Consider the following 18688-nt stretch of genomic DNA (forward strand, 5'->3'; position numbering starts at 1 on the left):
TCAATTCGGAATAAAGAGTTTTTATATACTAAAATTATCAGAAAAATAAAATATAGATGATGGGCATTTTTCCAAGGCAAAAATAAAAACTTCAGAAAAAATTATTTTCACAAAATTGCCTAAAAGGTTTATTTTCTTTTGCCAATAATTTTCAAATGACCCTCTAAGTTTTAGGGTGCAAATAACAGTCGCTCTTTAGAATGTATTTCCCGGCATTTCTTGCACGAAGAAAATGAATGGAAATGCAAAATAATTCAATGCAAATATCTCCGTTCAAATTATTTATAGTTGAAGAAGTCATGTCATCTTCTCTCTTTGCTTTCAAAAGATTGAATTTGAATTCACCGGAGAAGGGGAAAGTCATTTTATTCCCTCTCATTCAAAATTTTCGAAAAGTTTCAAACTTCACACAAGTTTCAATCACTCAGCAAACAACCAAACAATCAATCTACTAATTATATTAACATTCCAAAATTTATAATTTTGGGATGTTACAGTCATTTATCGCCAACAGTAGCAAGGAAGATGTGGGGAGGCGTGAGGATGTGGAAAGAGTTAGTAATCTGAACTCTTTGTTTCTTTCCATAATTGTTAGCACATAATTTTTTCATGACTAAGTTAGATAAGAATGTTACTTATATTATTGTGCTCAACAGCTATGATGTTTGGAAGAGTTTCTCCGAAGTTCGTGGCTCCGTCCAAGAAGTTGTCACCAAAAGCTTGTATTACAAAAAGGAAAGGGACATCTCCAAAAGGTTGTACCTCAAAAAGGAAAGGGGCATCTCCAAAAGCTAGAGCATCATGGACTTTTGAACAAGAGAAGACTCTAGTTGAGTTGTTTCATGAGCATAACAACCCATTATTTAGGGGAGACAATGGATGGTCTACTGAAGCATGGAACAAGATAACAAGAGAAATGAATGAGAAGCATCCATATGCTTTATTCACAAAGCTGCAGATACAAAATAAGGAAAAGGAGCTCAAAAGGGACTATCGCTTCCTCAAAGAAGCAAGGATGCAAAGCGGAATCTCATGGGATGACTCAAGGAAGATGGTGGTGGCTGAACCTGCATTGTGGGAAAATATTCTCATTGTAAGTTAATTCTGTCCTCATCTAGCCTTCTGTCCTCATTGTGATAAATTCTTGTGTGGCTATTCACCAATTAATTTATTCTCTTTTTAGTCATTTCCTAAAGCGAAGAAGTTCCGCTCTAACAGGGCTTCCTTTCCATTGTTTGATGCTTTAGGAGAGCTACATGATGGTGAGCTGAACTTATTTATACTGAGTAGCACCCCCTTCATTCCTTCCTTCCCTTCCTGCTTAATTTCCCACCTCTTTGTGCATTTTATGTTAGCATCTTTAGAATTTGATCTCTAGGAATTGCTAGATTCTTTTTTTTGCTTGTGCCCCCCATGTTGCTAGTTCTTGCTCCCTCCTCTTGTTTTGGTTGGGTAGGGGGTAGGGGCATGAGATGGAGATATGCTCCACCCAGTCAGTCTTAATTTGCTTGTCAAAGTGTGGTTAATTAATAAATGGCTCTCTTGTCATACTATGTTGGTTCTGTTTGTTGGATCCTCAACTATTTAGAAATCGAAATTCAGAATCAGCATGTTAGAGTAGTCAGTACATTGTTGTTTTTTTAATGGAAGCACAGTAGTAAGTCCTTTGGTGACGAACAGCGCAAGAATGTGGCGTTGGTTGTTTAATAACCGATCACACAAACACGCATTATATGTGCATAAATAAATCGGGGATGGGGTCTTTCTTTTGTGGCTTTTTGTCCTGGCACTTTGTAAATATAAATATGCAGAGATAGTAGCATAGGTCATCATTGAGGTGGTGAACCTATTCGATGCCAAAAAGCAGGATCTTTGTAAATATAAATTCACATTTATGTTTAATTGATCTATTATGTCATTTTCCTTGTGTAGGACAAACAGCCGAAGGAACTTTGAACTTCACGTCATCTGAACCTTCTCAACATCCTATTCTTACTCAAGTTGATAATGTCGATGAGCCTTTCGAGAGAGAGAGCACATTTCTGGATATGGAAGAGAGAGTGGATGATGATGACGACGACGATGAGATAAGCATCTCTAGCCAGCAACCAGAAAAAGCTGTTGGAAAATATCCTATGGAGGTTCAAGGTACTGTTGGGAAGCGAGTGGAGAAGGAGCCAAAGAAACGCAAGAAAGCTGATGTTGCAGGGATGATGGAGAGCTATATTGCCATGAAGACCAAGCAAGATGGAGAGGAAGCTGCAGCAAGGGAGAGAGCCAAGGCTGATGTAGATGAGTTTTCAATCAAGAAATGCATCGCTGTGGCGAACGAAATTGAAGAGCTAAGCACTGAAGAAAAAGTAGATGCCTTTGATGTTTTCATGAATGAACAAAAGAGAGAGATTTTACTCAGCGCCGATCCATCAAGTCGCATCATGTGGTTGAGGAGGCAATTGGGTAGACTAGCTTGAGTCAGGTATACTATAATATCTTGCATCTAGGAGTGGCACATACTATAATTTCTCTACTTGCTTACTTATGCTCTAGAAGTCTAGTGGTAACACAAAGTTTTGAACTTTTTATTCAGCAAAATCTAATACTAATAGATAAGTTGCTCTAGAAGTCTGTTTGTATGCTAAGTTTAATGTGATAAAACGCCACAGGGACTGAACACACATTTGCTCTATTTCTGCTATTGGATCTGATGCATTTATACTCGACACCATTTGTGTTGCTTCTCTGCTGCAATGTGTGTAGTGGAGACCGGGATTAGTCTGCATTTCATACATTGAGTTCTCGATTGAGTCACTATCCTTGACGAGAGTTTTGGGTCAGTGTACACATTTGTTGTCTGACTTGTAACGGATAACTACTATGTGGTTCATGCTAACTGCTACTATAAGTTAATTAGGACCATCATTTTTGCTTTATTTCTGTTAATCAGACACACATTTGCTGTCTAATTCACTATCCTGTAGTTCTGCAAATATATTGGTCCTGTAGTATCTTGTAGTTTTTCTTAATTAGATCTTTGTTTAATGATGAGTTCATGGTTCATGACCCTTATTATGCCTTGCTTGAACCAGAAATGCCAGCTCAAGAACATGGATATGAGTAGGCCCATCGGCGAGAAGTGCACAATCGAGGAACAAATGTTGTTTATTTATTTTCAAATGAATCGCAAAAGTTTGGAGTAGTTTGTACTAAATTATCAAGGATGATATGTAATCTGTGTTGAATTATCACAAAAGTTCTTGCTTATATATGCTAGTGCTGCATTCAAATGCTATGTAATCTGTGCTGAATTATCAAGGATGTTTGTTTTTCTTGTTGAAATTGATAGGTCATTAATAACTGAACCAAACCCCCCTTTTAGTTTGAGAGAACCAAATGAGTGTGAAGAGAAGGGGTTTGACATGGATGAGCTATGGAGTGGATTGGTGACAGGCAGGGATCAATTCGATCCCCTAGTGGATTAGTTCCACTAGGGGATTAGTTTCCCTGGAACCAAATAAGCCCTAACGGTGTTGGTGGCCTCCTTGGCCGAAGTTAGAAAGAAGGTCGCACCGCTCAGATCCCTGGTCGCAATCATCGCGTTCTGCCGTGCATGCATGCATACACAATATTTGGTGGCCAGAGCCGCCTACTGTCGCGTGTGCGCGGCGTGCAGCTGTAGCCGACATGCGTTGCCGAGCGTGTATACTCGCCGGCTCGTGCTGCCACCAGGCGTCTGGGCAAGTGCCACTTCCTGACGTTGGGCGCGAGGGCAACCGTTGCCTGCCGTCGGTGGGCGTGCGCGCCACCGTTGCATGCAGCCACCGCTTGCTGCCGCTGCGTAAGCGGGTCTCCACTGTGTGTTGTCGTATGACCAACGTACAAATTAGCCACTTTCACATTGTAGCTATCTCAGAATCATGTTTACTTTCACAGATTGTAGCTTACCATGAAGGAAGATGCACTGTTCAAAGATTTGGTGAAGGGTGCGTACGGTCTTACCTTCATTGTTCGTATTGGAAGGATATGGGATCACTATACCATCGACGCATCTAAATAATTTGCCATCAATTTTGTCATGGTAGACCGTAAGGCAAGTGAACTGAATGTACATTGCTATCAATTTTACTTTCTTCAAAACATACACTTCTTCTGGATAGAATACCATCTTGAGCTCTTCTACCAAATTAATTCTGCAGGGAGGAGTAATCAAAGGAGTGATCCCGTCGGATATAGTGCATCAGTTTCAGGAAAGAATGAGAGAGGGGTCAGTGTACAAAATTTGGAACTATCTCATCGAAAGGCCCAAATATATCTACACAACATCAGATCATCCACAAAGACTTCCTTTCATAAAAACAACCACTGTTACTCCTATTGTTCCTCGACCAGTAGGTTTTCCCTTGCTTGCTCATAATGCATTGCAATTTTTAAATATTTAAAAACGTATTGGATCAAAGGAAATTCTGTCAGGTTACTCTTTAGCGGCCCTTTTATACAAACTTGAAATATATCTGTGATATCAATTTGAACTAATAATATTATATGTGTCCAAATTGCTAGATACTATTGGTGTCATGATTGACGGTACCAACCTACTGCCTCCTACTCGTGCTGCCAAGGAACCAAGGCGTGAGATAACAATCATTGATGGACAGTAAACTGATCTGCAATCTCTGGCGTTAGCTAGACGAATGCTTATGACAACAAACCTACTCCTGCAACGGCACAAGAAGAATGCTGAAAGCACTCCCCAGTAATGAGACTGGAAGAATGTTGTTGATGGCCCACGAGCGCGTGGGTTCGCAACAGTTTTCGAGGGTAGAGTATTCGACCCAATTTGTTGGTTTGCATGACGGGAGGTGCGAGTATACTCTCAAGTATTAGCAGCTGAATTTGTCAGATTCAACCACACCTCAAAGATTAGTATCTGGAAGCACAGTAGTAATAGCAGAGTAGCGAGTAACGGCAGTGTAACGAGCAATAGCAGCGGCAAGGAACAGTAGTAGTGACAGCTGTAGCAAGTAGCAACAGTAGCAAGCGACAGTAGTAGCAACAGTAGTAGCAGCAGCAGCAAAGCAAGAAAAGTAACAGCAGTAGCAACAGTAGTAGCAGCAACAGCAAAGCCAGACAAGTAACAGCAGTGGCAACAGTAGTAGTAGCAACAACAAAGCAAGACAAGTAACAGCAGTAGGACAAACTCGTAGGCAATGTGTCGGTGATTTGTTTGGATGATACTCATCATGCAACAGCTATAACACGGAGAGATATGTGGCCAGCTCCCGTTCGTCAATGTGATGTAGGCATGCATTTCGTGTGTTGTCATACGTGCTTAGGGAAAAGAACTTGCATGACATCTATTGTCCATCCCTCCCGTGGTAGCGGGGTCCAAATGGAAACTACGGGATATTAAGGTTCTCCTTTTAATAAAGAACCGGACCAACGCATTAGCACTTGGTGAACACATGAACTCCTCAAACTATGGTCATCACCGGGAGTGGTTCCGGTTATTGTCACTCCGGGGTTGTCGGATCATAACACATAGTAGGTAACTACAACTTACAAGATCGGATCTAAAACACACATATATTGGTGACAACATAATAATTTTTGATCTGAAATCATGGCACTCGGGCCCTAGTGACAAGCATTAAGCATGGCAAAGTAGTAGCAACATCAATCTCAGAACATAGTGGATACTAGGGATCAATCCCCATCAAAACTAACTCACTTACATGATAGATCTCATCCTACTCATCACCGCCCAGCGAGCCTACGAATAGATTACTCACGAACGACGAAGAGCTTCATGGAATTGGAGAGGGAAGAAGGTTGATGATGACGATGGCAACGATTTCCCCTCTCCGGAGCCCAAGACGATCTCCACATGTGCCCTCGAGATGAAGAACAGGAGGTGGCGGCGCCTCCGTATCGAAAACGCGACGAAAACTTCTCTTTTTATTTTTTCTGGGACGAAAGGCAACTTATAGAGCTGGAGTTGGGGGCGGCAGGTGCCTATGGGCCCCACAAGCCTGCCCACCGCCACCAGGGGGTGGTGGCGGAGCAGGGGCTTGTGGCCCACTGGCCCACCCCCTGAGGTGGAACTTGGCGTAGATATTTTTTATATTTTCCAAAACTTCTCCCCGTAAATTTTCAAGATGTTTGGAGAACTTTGATTTCTGCACAAAAATAACACCAAGGCAATTCTGCTGAAAACAGCGTTAGTCCAGGTTAGTTCCATTCAAATCATGCAAATTAGAGTCCAAAACAAAGCAAAAGAGTTTGGAAAAGTAGATACGATGGAGACGTATCAACTCCCCTAAGCTTAAAACCTTGCTTGTCCTCAAGCAACTTAGTTGACAAACTGAGAGAGAAAGAATTTTTTTGACAAACTTTGTTTGATCTTGTTGTTGCAACTATGTCTAACTCATAACCAGAATTTCAGCAAGATCACAAGTTAACCACATAAGCAAATGACACAAAGGTCTCACGGTAAACTAATATCAATGGCATAATCAGCTAACGAGCAAATAATAATGAGTTTAAAATACCAACACTTCAGTCAAAACAAGCATGAAGCAATATGTATAGGTGGTATCTCGTTAGCTCTTTCTGAGACCGCAAAACATAAATGCAGAGCACTTTCAAAGATCAAGGGTTGACTAAACATTGTAATTCATAGCAACGAAGATCCAGTCATAGTCATACTCAATATCAATCAAAAGCAAAGCATAGAAATGACAGAGGTGCTCTCTAATTGGTGCTTATATAAGAGGAGGAGGACTCGACAGGAAAATAAATAGACAGGCCCTTCGCAGAGGGAAGCATTGATTTGCAGAGGTGCCACAACTCAAGCTTTGGAAACAGAGATAATAATTTTGGGTGGCATGCTTTCATTGTCAACGCAATGACCAAGAGTTCTCAATATCTTCCATGCTAATCATGCTATAGGCGGTTCCCAAACAGAAAAGTGAAGTTTTAACTCCCCCACCACCAATCAATCACACTCCACGGCTAGCCGAATCCTTGGGTACCGTCCATACTAACATCAATCCGGGGGGAGTCTTGTTTTACAGTTATGTTTTCGATTTAAGCGTGGAACTGGGCATCCCAAATACCGGCCCCTTTCTCGTGAATGACTATGAATAAACACATGTGGAGGATAACCCTCCTAGCATGGAAGATACCAATAGCCCTCTGTCACCACATGAGCGGTTCGGGCATGCAAAACAAATTATTTCTTGAAGGTTTAGAGAATGGCACATGCAAATTTACTTGGAACAGCAGGTAGATACCGCAAATAGGTAGTTATGGTGGACTCTCATGGAAAAACTTTTGGGTTTATGGAAGTGGATGCACAAGCAGTATTCCTGCTTAGTACAAGTGAAGGCTAGCAAAAGACTGGGAAGCGACCAACTAGAGAGCGACAACAGTCATCAAGATGCAATCAGTTTGACTAACATTGAATGCAAGCATGAACAGGATATAAATCACCATGAACACGAACATCATAGAGGCTATGTTGATTTTGTTTCAACTACATGCATGAACATGCGCCAAGTCAAGCCACTTCAAACATTCAAAGGAGAATACCATCCTATCATACTACATCATAGTCATCTCAAAATCTATGTTGGCATCCAAGACAAACCATTATAAGCTCTCAGCTAAATAAGCATGGCATCAGAAACTATGATCTCTAAGTTGTCATTGCAAACATGGTTCTCTCACAACAAAGCTAAATCTGGGTCGACAAGCTAGTCATATTTACAAAAACAAAATAGATAGAGTTCATTCCAGCTTTTCAGTATCAGTCACTTCATCATATACCATCATTGTTGCCTTTCATTTGCACGATCGAACGATGAAAACGATAATAAGCGCATTGGACTAAGCTGAATCTGCAGGCAAACACAAAGGAGAAGACAAAATATTATGGCTCTTTGAAAGCTAAATAGGTAAGCATGCAAGAACCAATAAACATTGTAACCAATATCTTCTACCTTGACACAAAGAAAAAGAAAACTATTTACACGGGAATGCTCCCAACAAGCAAAAGGAGAAAGAAAAATCTTTTTGGGTTTTCTCAAAAGGACACAAAACAAGAAAACAAGAAAAAGAAAATAAACTACCATGGATAATACAGTGGCAAAGTGTAAACACCGGCTAACAAAGTGGAAGCATAAGCATGAATGTAAAGTCGGTGAGAACACGTACTCCCCCAAGCTTAGGCTTTTGGCCTAGCTTGTACTCCCATGGTGGGAAATAACCAGCTCCAGGATACTCCGGAGCAGACTGTGGATGCCACTGCTGTGTGAGATCCTTTGGCTCCCACTGATAAACTGGCGTCTGGTACTCGAATAGCGGCTCGGGCACGGGCGCCTGTGGTTGGGCCAAGCCCCAATATGCGTAGATGTCCGCGGGCATAATAGTGTACCTACGTGGATGAAGATCAAACAAAGAAGGAGCAGGCAAAGTAATAGTCTCTCGAGTACCCTGACTAAACACCAGGTTATAAATCATCCGTCTACTAGCATCTCTATCCAAAAAATCATGACGAACCATGCTATCATAATCAAGATATCTCTCAGGGAGAAGCATCTCTCCTTCCTCTCCCAGTATAATGGGTATCTCAAAGTGTCTGGCAAGACGTGTAGCATAGATACCTTCATAGACGACACCTTTAGAACGGTTCAGGTTCAACCGTTGAGCGACTATAGCACCCAAGCTATAAGTCTTATCGTTATAAAGGCCTTCGTGCAAAACCGCAAGGTCTGGAGAACTAAGTGATCCAGCCTCCCCACGGACAATCAAACATTTTCCCACAAATAGTGAGAAGTACCGAAGCACAGGAAAATGTATGCTAGCAATTCTAGCGCGAGACACTCCTCTCTCCTCTCCAAGAGCAATAGAACCAATGAAATCCTCCAAGTCCCATGGACGAGGGTCACAGATATCCCCAACATAAGGTAATTTGCATACATTGCAAAAATCCTGCAGCGTCATGCACTGGGGGACATCGTATATCATGAACGCAACCATGGGAGGATTCTTCCTCGGATAAAAGTTGAAGCTTTGAACGAAAATATTGGTGAGGAGGAGATATTGTGGGCACTTATCTTCAACGAACGCAGTAAGACCTGCGTTCTCCACCAAGTAATAAAAGTCTTCATAAAGTCCGGCGGCGCGCAAAAATTCATCACTTGGCCACTCGCACGCTCGAACTTCTGTCACTCGAGGGACTACGTACTTGGGTGGTTCTTCTCATCCTCCTTGTGGTTACGGTTTGAAGAGCCTCTCAAGAACCTCCTCATCTTTTCCTTTTTCTAGCTCTGAAAAATTCTGAAATTTTTAGAGACTTCGAAAGAAAAGTGAATAAGGATTAACCCAACTTGTAGCAACTACTCCTACTAGTGCCTAGAGACCGTATCACACGCTAAAACTACTTGGGACCAATTAAAATCGACATTTCTAGCTCAAGAACAGGGTCACCAAGGTAGCAAGAATACGCGAAGGATAAAGCACTAGAGCAAAAACTAATTGGACCAATGGAGGAGTCACTAACCAAGGAGTAATTTCCCCAAAACGGTTCGGAGAATGGTGCTTTGAGCAAAGAGATCGAAAATCACAGCCAAATGAGCAAGAACACGGGTTTGAGCTGCGAAACAATTTTTTCTAGAGGTGGAAGAAGAGGCTGGGAGCTGGAATGAGTGGAGGGGGTGCCTGTGGGCCCCACAAGCTTGCACCCCGCCACCAGGGGGGTAGGTGGTGGTGGCAGGGCTTGTGGCCCACTGGTCTGGGCCCCAGGCTAGCTCTCAGGCCCACAAATTTGCAAAAATTCCAGAAAAAATCATACTAAATTTTCAGGACCATCGGAGAACTTTTATTTTCGAGGTATTTTTCTCCGGGACGCTAAACCAGAAAACAGTAAAAGCTAAACTAATTCCATCATTTTTCTTCTAAGCAACATAAAAGGAAAGCTCAAAACAGAGGTATGTGACTCTTTGATTCATCCGTTTCATAGTCATCGAAAGAAATCCGTCAATGGGGTTGATCAAATCTTTATGACAAAACCTTCTCGAATTGCAAGAGAGAACGGAGAATTTTCGAATAAAAACTAAGTCACCTCAATGGGGATATGTATCTCCCCAAAAAGCAAATCATACTTCATCTTGACACGAGGAATAGGGCATTCAAAGCTCCCAATGAGAATCGATGAAGTCTTTTCGATAGCATTGATGCAATGCACTGGATATCGTTTCTTCAGAAAGTGCACTGTGTGCTCATTACCGTTGACATGGAAAGTGACATTGCCTTTGTTGCAATCTATAACAGCTCCTGCAGTGTTTAAAAAGGGTCTTCCGAGGATGATAGCCATGGCATCGTCCTCGGGAATATCCAAGATAATAAAGTCTGTTAAGATAGTGGTGTTAGCAACCACAACAGGCACATCCTCGCAAATGTCGATAGGGAAAGCAGTTGATTTGTCGGCCATTTGCAGAGAAATTTTAGTGGGTGTCAACTTATCCAATTCAAGTCTATGATAAGGAGAGAGCGGCATAACACTAACACCGGCTTCAAGGTCACATAAGGCAGTTCTTACGTAGTTTCCTTTAATGGAGCAAGGTATAGTGGGCACTCCGGGATCACCAAGTTTCTTAGGAGTTCCACCTTTGAAAGTGTAGTTGGCAAGCATGGTGGAGATCTCAAGATCTCGTATCTTCCATTTATTAGTCACGATATCTTTCATTTACTTGGCATACGGAGACATCTTGAGCATATCAGTTAACCACATCTGCAGAAAGACGGGTCTTATCATCTCAATGAAGCGCTCAAAATCCTCATCATCCTTTTTCTTGGATGGCTTAGGAGGAAAGGGCATAGGTCTCTGAACCCATGGCTCTCTTTCTTTACCAAGCTTCCTAGCAGTGAAGTCATTCTTGTCGTATCTCTTAGGTTGTGGATTATCAGGATTAACCGTAGGTTCAATCTCCACATCCTCATCATGGCTAGGTTGAGCATTATTATGAACATCACTGTCCATATTGTCACCAGGTTCATGTTCATCACCAGATTGTGTTTCTACATCAGACGCAGAAATATCATTAGGTTCTTCAGGTGTGATAGTATTTGGTGAACTGTCATGCAGGTCTCTATCATCCTTCTTCTTCTCCTTAGGATGACTAGGTGTATCAGCATTGATTCCTTGAGAATCTTGATCAATTCTCTTAGGATGACCTTTAGGATACAAAGGTTCCTCAGTCATTTTTTCTCCTCTAGTAATGACTCTGACAGAGTTGTCATTTAATTCGCTGAGCAGGTCATTCTGAGCTTTAAGTACTTGTTCTACCTGAGTAGTAATCATAGAGGCATGTTTACTCAAAAGCTTCAGATCATTGACATTTCTGTCTACACAAGCACTTAAATGGCTAAGCATACGAGTACTTTGTTCCAAATGTCTGCTAACATAATCATTGAAACTCTGTTGTTTGGCAACAAAGTTGTCAAATTCATCAAAGCATAAGCTAGCAGGTTTATCAAAAGGAATATCACTCTCATCAAACCTACACAGAGAATTCACTTCTACTACCTGTATCGGGTTATCGAGACCGTGGATCTCTTCGATAAGTGGTAGGTTTTTGAAATCTTCAGATCTAATGCCTTTCTCTTGCATAGATTTCTTGGCTTCTTGCATATTTTCGGGACTGAGGAATAGAATACCTCTTTTCTTAGGCGTTGGCTTAGGAGGTGGTTCGGGAATAGTCCAAGGATTATTGTTGATCAAGAGGTTATTCAGTAGGGTCTCAACTTGTTCTACAGTTCGTTCCCTAAAAACACAACCGACACAACTATCTAGGTGGTCTCTAGAGGCATCGGTAAGTCCGTATAGAGGATATCAAGTATCTCGTTCTTCTTAAGAGGGTGATCAGGCAAAGCATTTTGTAGCCGGACGAGCCTACCCAAGCTTGTGGAAGACTCTCTTCTTGGAGTTGAGCAAAGTTGTATATTTCCTGCAAGGCAACTTGCTTCTTATGGGCAGGGAAATATTTCTCACAGAAGTAATAGACCATCTCCTGGGGACTACGCACACATCCAGGAGCAAGATAGGTGAACCAGACTTTAGCGTCATCCTTTAGAGAGAAAGGAAACAGCTTAAGGATATAGTAGTGGCGGATCTTCTCCTCACTAGTGAAAAGGTTGGCTATTTCGGATAGTTTGGCAAGATGGGCTATGATTGTCTCGGACTCATAACCGTGAAAAGGATCAGATTCGACTAGAGAGATTATCTCAGGGTCGATAGAGAATTCATAATCCTTATCGGTGACAAAGATAGGCGAAGTGGCAAACTTCGGGTCATTTTTCATCCTAGCTTCCCGAGATTTTTCCTTCCACTTGAGAAGTAATTTCTCAGCATCATAGGCATCCTTACACGCAAGAAAATCCTCAGCTATCTCTCCCTCCATAACATAACCCTCAGGTATATCAGGCAATTCATATCTAGGAGAGCTAGATCTAGCAGGAGCAAAAGCAGGTTCTATCTCAATAGTATCGACAGTATCAGAAGTATCACGAGCATTGGCAGTAACTCTAGCAATATGAGCATCAAGGAACACTCCTAGTGGAACATCAGGCAAAGGAGTATCTCTAGCAGTATCAAGCATAGCATCATCAGGCAAAATAGCATCTCTAGCATCATCAGACAAAGCAGTATCAAGCATAGCATCATCAGGAAAAATAGCATCTCTAGCATCATCACGCAAAGCAGTATCAAGCATAGCATCTCTAGCAGTATCAGGCATAGTATCAAGCATAGTATCATCAGGCATAGTATCAAGCATAGCATCTCTAGCAGTATCAGGCAAAGCATTATCACGCATAGTATCAAGCATAGCATCTCTAGCAGTAGTATCACAAGCATCATCAAGCACAGGCGACATATCAAGATTTCTAGCAGGAGGTGATGTCGCAAACTTACTCATAACTGAAGGTGAATCAAGTGCAGAGCTAGATGGCAATTCCTTTCCTCCCCTCGTAGTTGAGGGCAAGACTTTGATCTTCGGATCCTTCAGATTCTTCATAGTGATCAGCAGATATAAATCCCAAGTAACTCAAAGAATATAGCAATACCTCCCCGGCAACGGCGCCGGAAAAATGCTGATCTGCAATCTCTGGCCTTAGCTAGACGAATGCTTATGACAACAAACCTTCTCCTGCAACAGCACCAGAAGAATGCTGAAAGCACTCCCCAGTAATGAGACTCGAAGAATGTTGTTGATGGCCCACGAGCGCGTGGGTTTGCAGCAGTTTTCGAGGGTAGAGTATTCGACCCAATTTGTTGGTTTGCACGACGGGAGGTGAGAGTATACTCTCAAGTATTAGCAGCTGAATTTGTCAGATTCAACCACACCTGAAGGATTAGTATCTGCAAGCACAGTAATAACAGCAAAGTAGCGAGTAACGGCAGTGTAACGAGCAATAGCAGCGGCAAGGAACAGTAGTAGTGATAGCAGTAGCAAGTAGCAACAGTAGCAATCGACAGTAGTAGCAACAGTAGTAGCAGCAGCAGCAGAGCAAGACAAGTAACAGCAGTAGCAACAGTAGTAGCAGCAACAGCAGAGTGAGACAAGTAACAGCAGTGGCAACAGTAGTAGTAGCAACAACAAAGCAAGACAAGTAACAGCAGGAGGACAAACTCATAGGCAATGGGTCGGTGATTTGTTTGGATGGTATTCATCATGCAACAGCTATAACACGGAGAGATATGTGGCTAGCTTCCGTTTGTCAATGTGATGTAGGCATGCATTCTGTGTGTCGTCATACGTGCTTAGGGAAAAGAACTTGCATGACATCTATTGTCCATCCCTCCCGTGGCAGGGGGGTCCAAAAGGAAACTACGGGATATTAAGGTTCTCCTTTTAATAAAGAAACGGACCAACGCATTAGCACTTGGTGAACACATGAACTCCTCAAACTATGGTCATCACCGGGAGTGGTTCCGGTTATTGTCACTCCGGGGTTGCCGGATCATAACACATAGTAGGTAACTACAACTTGCAAGATCGGATCTAAAACACACATATATTGGTGACAACATAATAATTTCAGATCTGAAATCATGGCACTCGGGCCCTAGTGACAAGCATTAAGCATGGAAAAGTAGTAGCAACATCAATCTCAGAACATAGCGGATACTAGGGATCAATCCCCATCAAAGCTAACTCGATTACATGATAGATCTCATCCTACTCATCACCGCCCAGCGAGCCTACGAATAGATTACTCACGAACGACGAAGAGCTTCATGGAGTTGGAGAGGGAAGAAGGTTGATGATGAAGATGGCAACGATTTCCCCTCTCCGGAACCCAAGACGGACTCCAGATCTGCCCTCCAGATGAAGAACAGGAGGTGGCGGCGCCTCCGTATCGAAAACGCGACGAAAACTTATCTTCTTATTTTTTCTGGGACGAAAGGCAACTTATAGAGCTGGAGTTGGGGGCGGCGGGTGCGTGTGGGCCCCACAAGCCTGCCCACTGCCACCAGGGGGTGGTGGCGGAGCAGGGGCTTGTGGCCCACTGGCCCACCCCCTGAGGTGGAACTTGACGCAGATACTTTTGATATTTTCCAAAACTGCTCCCCGTAAGTTTTCATGACGTTTTGAGGACTTTGATTGCTGCACAAAAATAACACCAAGGCAATTCTGCTGAAAACAGCGTCATTTCAGGTTAGTTCCATTCAAATCATGCAAATTAGAGTCCAAAACAAAGGCAAAAGAGTTTGGAAAAGTAGATACGATGGAGACGTATCATAAACCTCTCATCTTTTGGCTTTCTTTATTCACCATCTCTATACTGTAAACCCAAAAAATTATATACATTGTGCAGGAACACTCTCTTCAAAGTACAACATGTACATGATGGCACGTAAATGTTGATATTCCTGAAATGAAAACAATATTGAAGATGTGAGCACTTTCTACTACAAAACTGTACCTTAATTATTGTACATCCTAACATACTCACTCCACTACTATGCATTCTTACCATATAGGGTCAACAACCAACCATATTAAATTGAAGTACGCAATCCTGGACAAAGACCACGAGAAAAAGTTGAAACAACTATCAGCACCTTGAGAGGAGTCGATCCTCCTACCACACTAGTATTTTACATCCATGTAACTACACTCACTATTGGTATTTAATACTTGAACCTAAGTTCGTTTCTTGCCTAAATTTACAGAAAATTTGGTTCAGGTTTAGTGTGAAAATAATCCGAATAGTGTCTCTTACGGACTCAATGTACATGGGTTGCAAACTTTGCTGGAAAGGACTAACAATGCCAGGCGGTGGTTTACGCAGTTGTCATAACTGTAACTGTCCTGATGGAGGAGAGCCTTGGCCAAGGTACACACCTAATTATCCGTTAAACAAATTGTTAGAATTGGTCCATCTACAAATTCTGAAATCTCAAATTGAGCCCATGAATAAAATGACAAGTGGTGGTGTGGTGGTGCTAAAGTTTAATCCCATACCGCTAGTGAAGGAAGAGTTGGACCTCTTTATATAGTGAGTTCTCCCCACCATTCTAAGTGTGTGTTGAGAAGAGAAAGGGGAGAACCACACGTGCGCGCTGATGGCTGCTGTGTATCCCTTGCAACGGCGCCAGAAATAGTTGTGCCGATGGCACCAGGAATCCTTCAGCTGCGGCTACACCTTAAGGGACTTCCTAGGCAAGTATGCAAAGGATTTCCCCCGTGGCCTTGGAGCCTTGCGTTGGTGTTCCCTCGAAGCGGAAAGGGTGATGTAGCCCAGCGACGGTAAGTATTTCCCTTAGTTTGAGAACCAAGGTATCAATCCGGCGGAAGAGTATCTCAAGATCCTGCACAAACACAAAAGCTTGCACCCAACGTTAAGAAGGGGTTGTCAATCCCTTATAGATTGTTTGCCAAGTGAGAACTGAAAGCAACAAAGTAACAAAGCAAAATAAAAGCGGAGTTGTAAACGATGGATGTGAATAGACCTGGGGGGCGTAGTGTTTACTAGTGGCTTCTCTCATGAAAGAAAATAGACGGAGGGTGAACAAATTACTGTCGAGCAATTGATAGAACTGTGCAGAGTCGTTACGATATCTATGCAATGATTGTTTCTATAGGCATCACGTCCGAAACAAGTAGACTGATACTTTCTGCATCTACTACTATTACTCCACACATCGACCGCTATCCAGCATGCATCTAGTGTATTAAGTCCATAAGAACAGAGTAACGCCTTAAGCAAGATGACATGATGTAGAGGGATAATCCCGAACCAATGATAAAAAACCCATCTTTTTACCCTTGATGGCAACTGCTTGATGTGTGCCTTGCTGCCCCTACTGTCACTGGGAAAGTTCACCACATGGCAGAACCCAAAACCAAGCACTTCTCCCATTGCAAGAATCATAGATCTAGTTGGCCAAAAAAAACCCAAGACTCGGAGAGACTTACACGAATATCAAATCATGCATATAAGAAATCAACAACGACTCAAATATATATCATAGATAATCTGATCACAAGTCCATAATTCATCGGAACTCGACAAACACACCGCCAAAGAAGATTACATTGGATAGATCTCCATGAAGATCATGGAGAACTTTGTATTGAAGATCCAAGAGAGAGAAGAAGCCATCTAGCTACTAACTACGAACCCGTAGGTCTCAAGTGAATTACTCACGAGTCATTGGAGAGGCGATGATGATGATGAAGAAGCCCTCCACCTCCAAAGTCCCCTCCGGCAGGGCGCCGGGAAGGGTCTCTAGATGAGATCTCGTGGAAACGGAAGCTTGCGGCGGCAAAAAAGTATTTTTGAGGTTCCCCTGATTTTTTGCGGAATATTTGGGAATATATTGGCGCAAGACCTAGGTCAGGGGGCGGCCAGGGAGGCCACAAGCCTGTGCACCACCGCCTCCCCCCTGGTGGCGGAGTGGGGGCTTGTGGGCTCCCTGGAGCCCACCTGGCTTGGCCCAAAAGCCCCGTGGACTTCTTCCCTTCGGGAAAAAAATCATTTTGGGGTTTTTCTTCCGTTTGGACTCCGTTCCAAAATCACATCTGAAAAGAGTCAAAAACACGGAAAAATAGGAACTGGCACTTGGCACTGAATCAATAAGTTAATCCCAAAAAAGACATAAAAAGGTACATAAAACATACATAGAAGGCAAGATAACAGCGGGAAACCATCAAAAATTATAGATACGTTTGAGATGTATCAAGCATCCCCAAGCTTAACTCCTGCTCGTCCTCGAGTAGGGAAGTGATAATGAATGAATTTTTGATGCTTTCATGCTACCTAGCATAGGTGTCCTTTGTAATTCCTCTTATGTGACGTGAATATTCAGATCCATTAGATTCAAAACAATAGTTTGCTATTGACGTGGAGACAATAATAATTCAAGCAAACTAGCAAAGTAATCATGAACTTTCAAAATAACAAGGCCAAAAGAAAGTTATCCCTACAAAAGCATATAGTCTGGCTATGCTCTATCATCATTGCACAACAAATTTAAATCATGCACAACCCCGGTATTGGCCAAGTAATTGTTTCACACCTTTACTTTCTCAAACATTTTCTACTCTCACGCAATATATGAGCGTGAGCCATGGTTATAGCATTATAGATGGTGTGGAATGTGGTGGAGATTGCAAGACAAAAAGGAGAAGATAGTCACATTAACTAGGCATATCAATGAGCTGTGGATATGCTAATCAATAGATATCAATGTGAATGAGTAGGGATTGCCATACAAATGATGCACTAGAGCTACAACTATGTGAAATCTCTTAGAGAAAACTAGTGGGTGTGCATCCAACTTGCTTGCTCACGAAGACCTAAGGCAATTTTGAGGAAACCTATCATTGGAATATACAAGCCAAGTTATATAATGGGAATTTCCCACTAGCTATATGGTGGTGACAAAACGAGAGACTCTCAATCATGAAGATCATGGTGCTCAAAATGCACAAGTGTGGAAAAAGTGGTAGCATTGTCCCTTCTCTCTTTTTCTCTCATTTTTTTTAATTTTGGTGGGATCTTTGGCCTCTTTTTTTATGGGCTTCTTTGGCCTCTTTTATTTCCTCACATGGGACAATGCTCCAATAATGATGATCATCACACTTTCAACTCAAAACTTAGAGCAATTATGACTCTATATGGAATGCCTTCGGTAGTGTACCGTGGCAACGATCTAGCATGGCATAGACATCAATGGAAACATCATGCTGGCTATCTTACGATCGTGCAATGGCAATGTAGACGTGGTGGCACATGTCATGGTGGTAGTTGCATGGCAATATATCTCGGAATGACTTTGAAAAATCCATAGTAGGTAGGTATGGTGGATGTTTTGAGGGAGGCTAATGGTGGGTTTTGTGCACCGGCGAAAGTTGCACGGCACTAAGAAGATAGTGATGGTGGAAGGTAAAAGTGCATCTAAACCATGGACTCAACATTAGTCATGAAGAACTCATATACTTGTTGCAAAAGTTTTATTAGTAATCGAAACAAAGCATTCAACGCATACTCCTAGGGGAAGGGTTGGTAGGTATAAACCATCGCGCGATCCCGACCGCTACGCAAGGGTGACAATCAATAGACTAATCATGGTCAGATTTCATCGCATAGCGGTTCACCATACTTGCATGCTACGGGAATC

General features: G+C 42.3%; 1 protein-coding gene and 1 pseudogene across 1 annotated transcript; both read left to right on the plus strand.

The window, feature by feature from the left end:
• The first annotated feature begins 658 nt into the window (after positions 1–658).
• LOC123408566 lies at positions 659–2471 on the plus strand. The gene is made up of 3 exons (XM_045101645.1): positions 659–1093; positions 1184–1262; positions 1933–2471. The coding sequence occupies exons 1-3, from the start codon at positions 659–661 to the stop codon at positions 2469–2471; spliced, it is 1053 nt and encodes a 350-aa protein (XP_044957580.1).
• A 1210-nt stretch (positions 2472–3681) lies between these two features.
• The window catches only part of LOC123408568, a 37624-nt pseudogene continuing 22617 nt past the window's right edge, over positions 3682–18688 (plus strand).

The sequence above is a fragment of the Hordeum vulgare genome, chromosome 7H (assembly GCF_904849725.1).
Source record: "Hordeum vulgare subsp. vulgare chromosome 7H, MorexV3_pseudomolecules_assembly, whole genome shotgun sequence".
NCBI lineage: Eukaryota > Viridiplantae > Streptophyta > Magnoliopsida > Poales > Poaceae > Hordeum > Hordeum vulgare.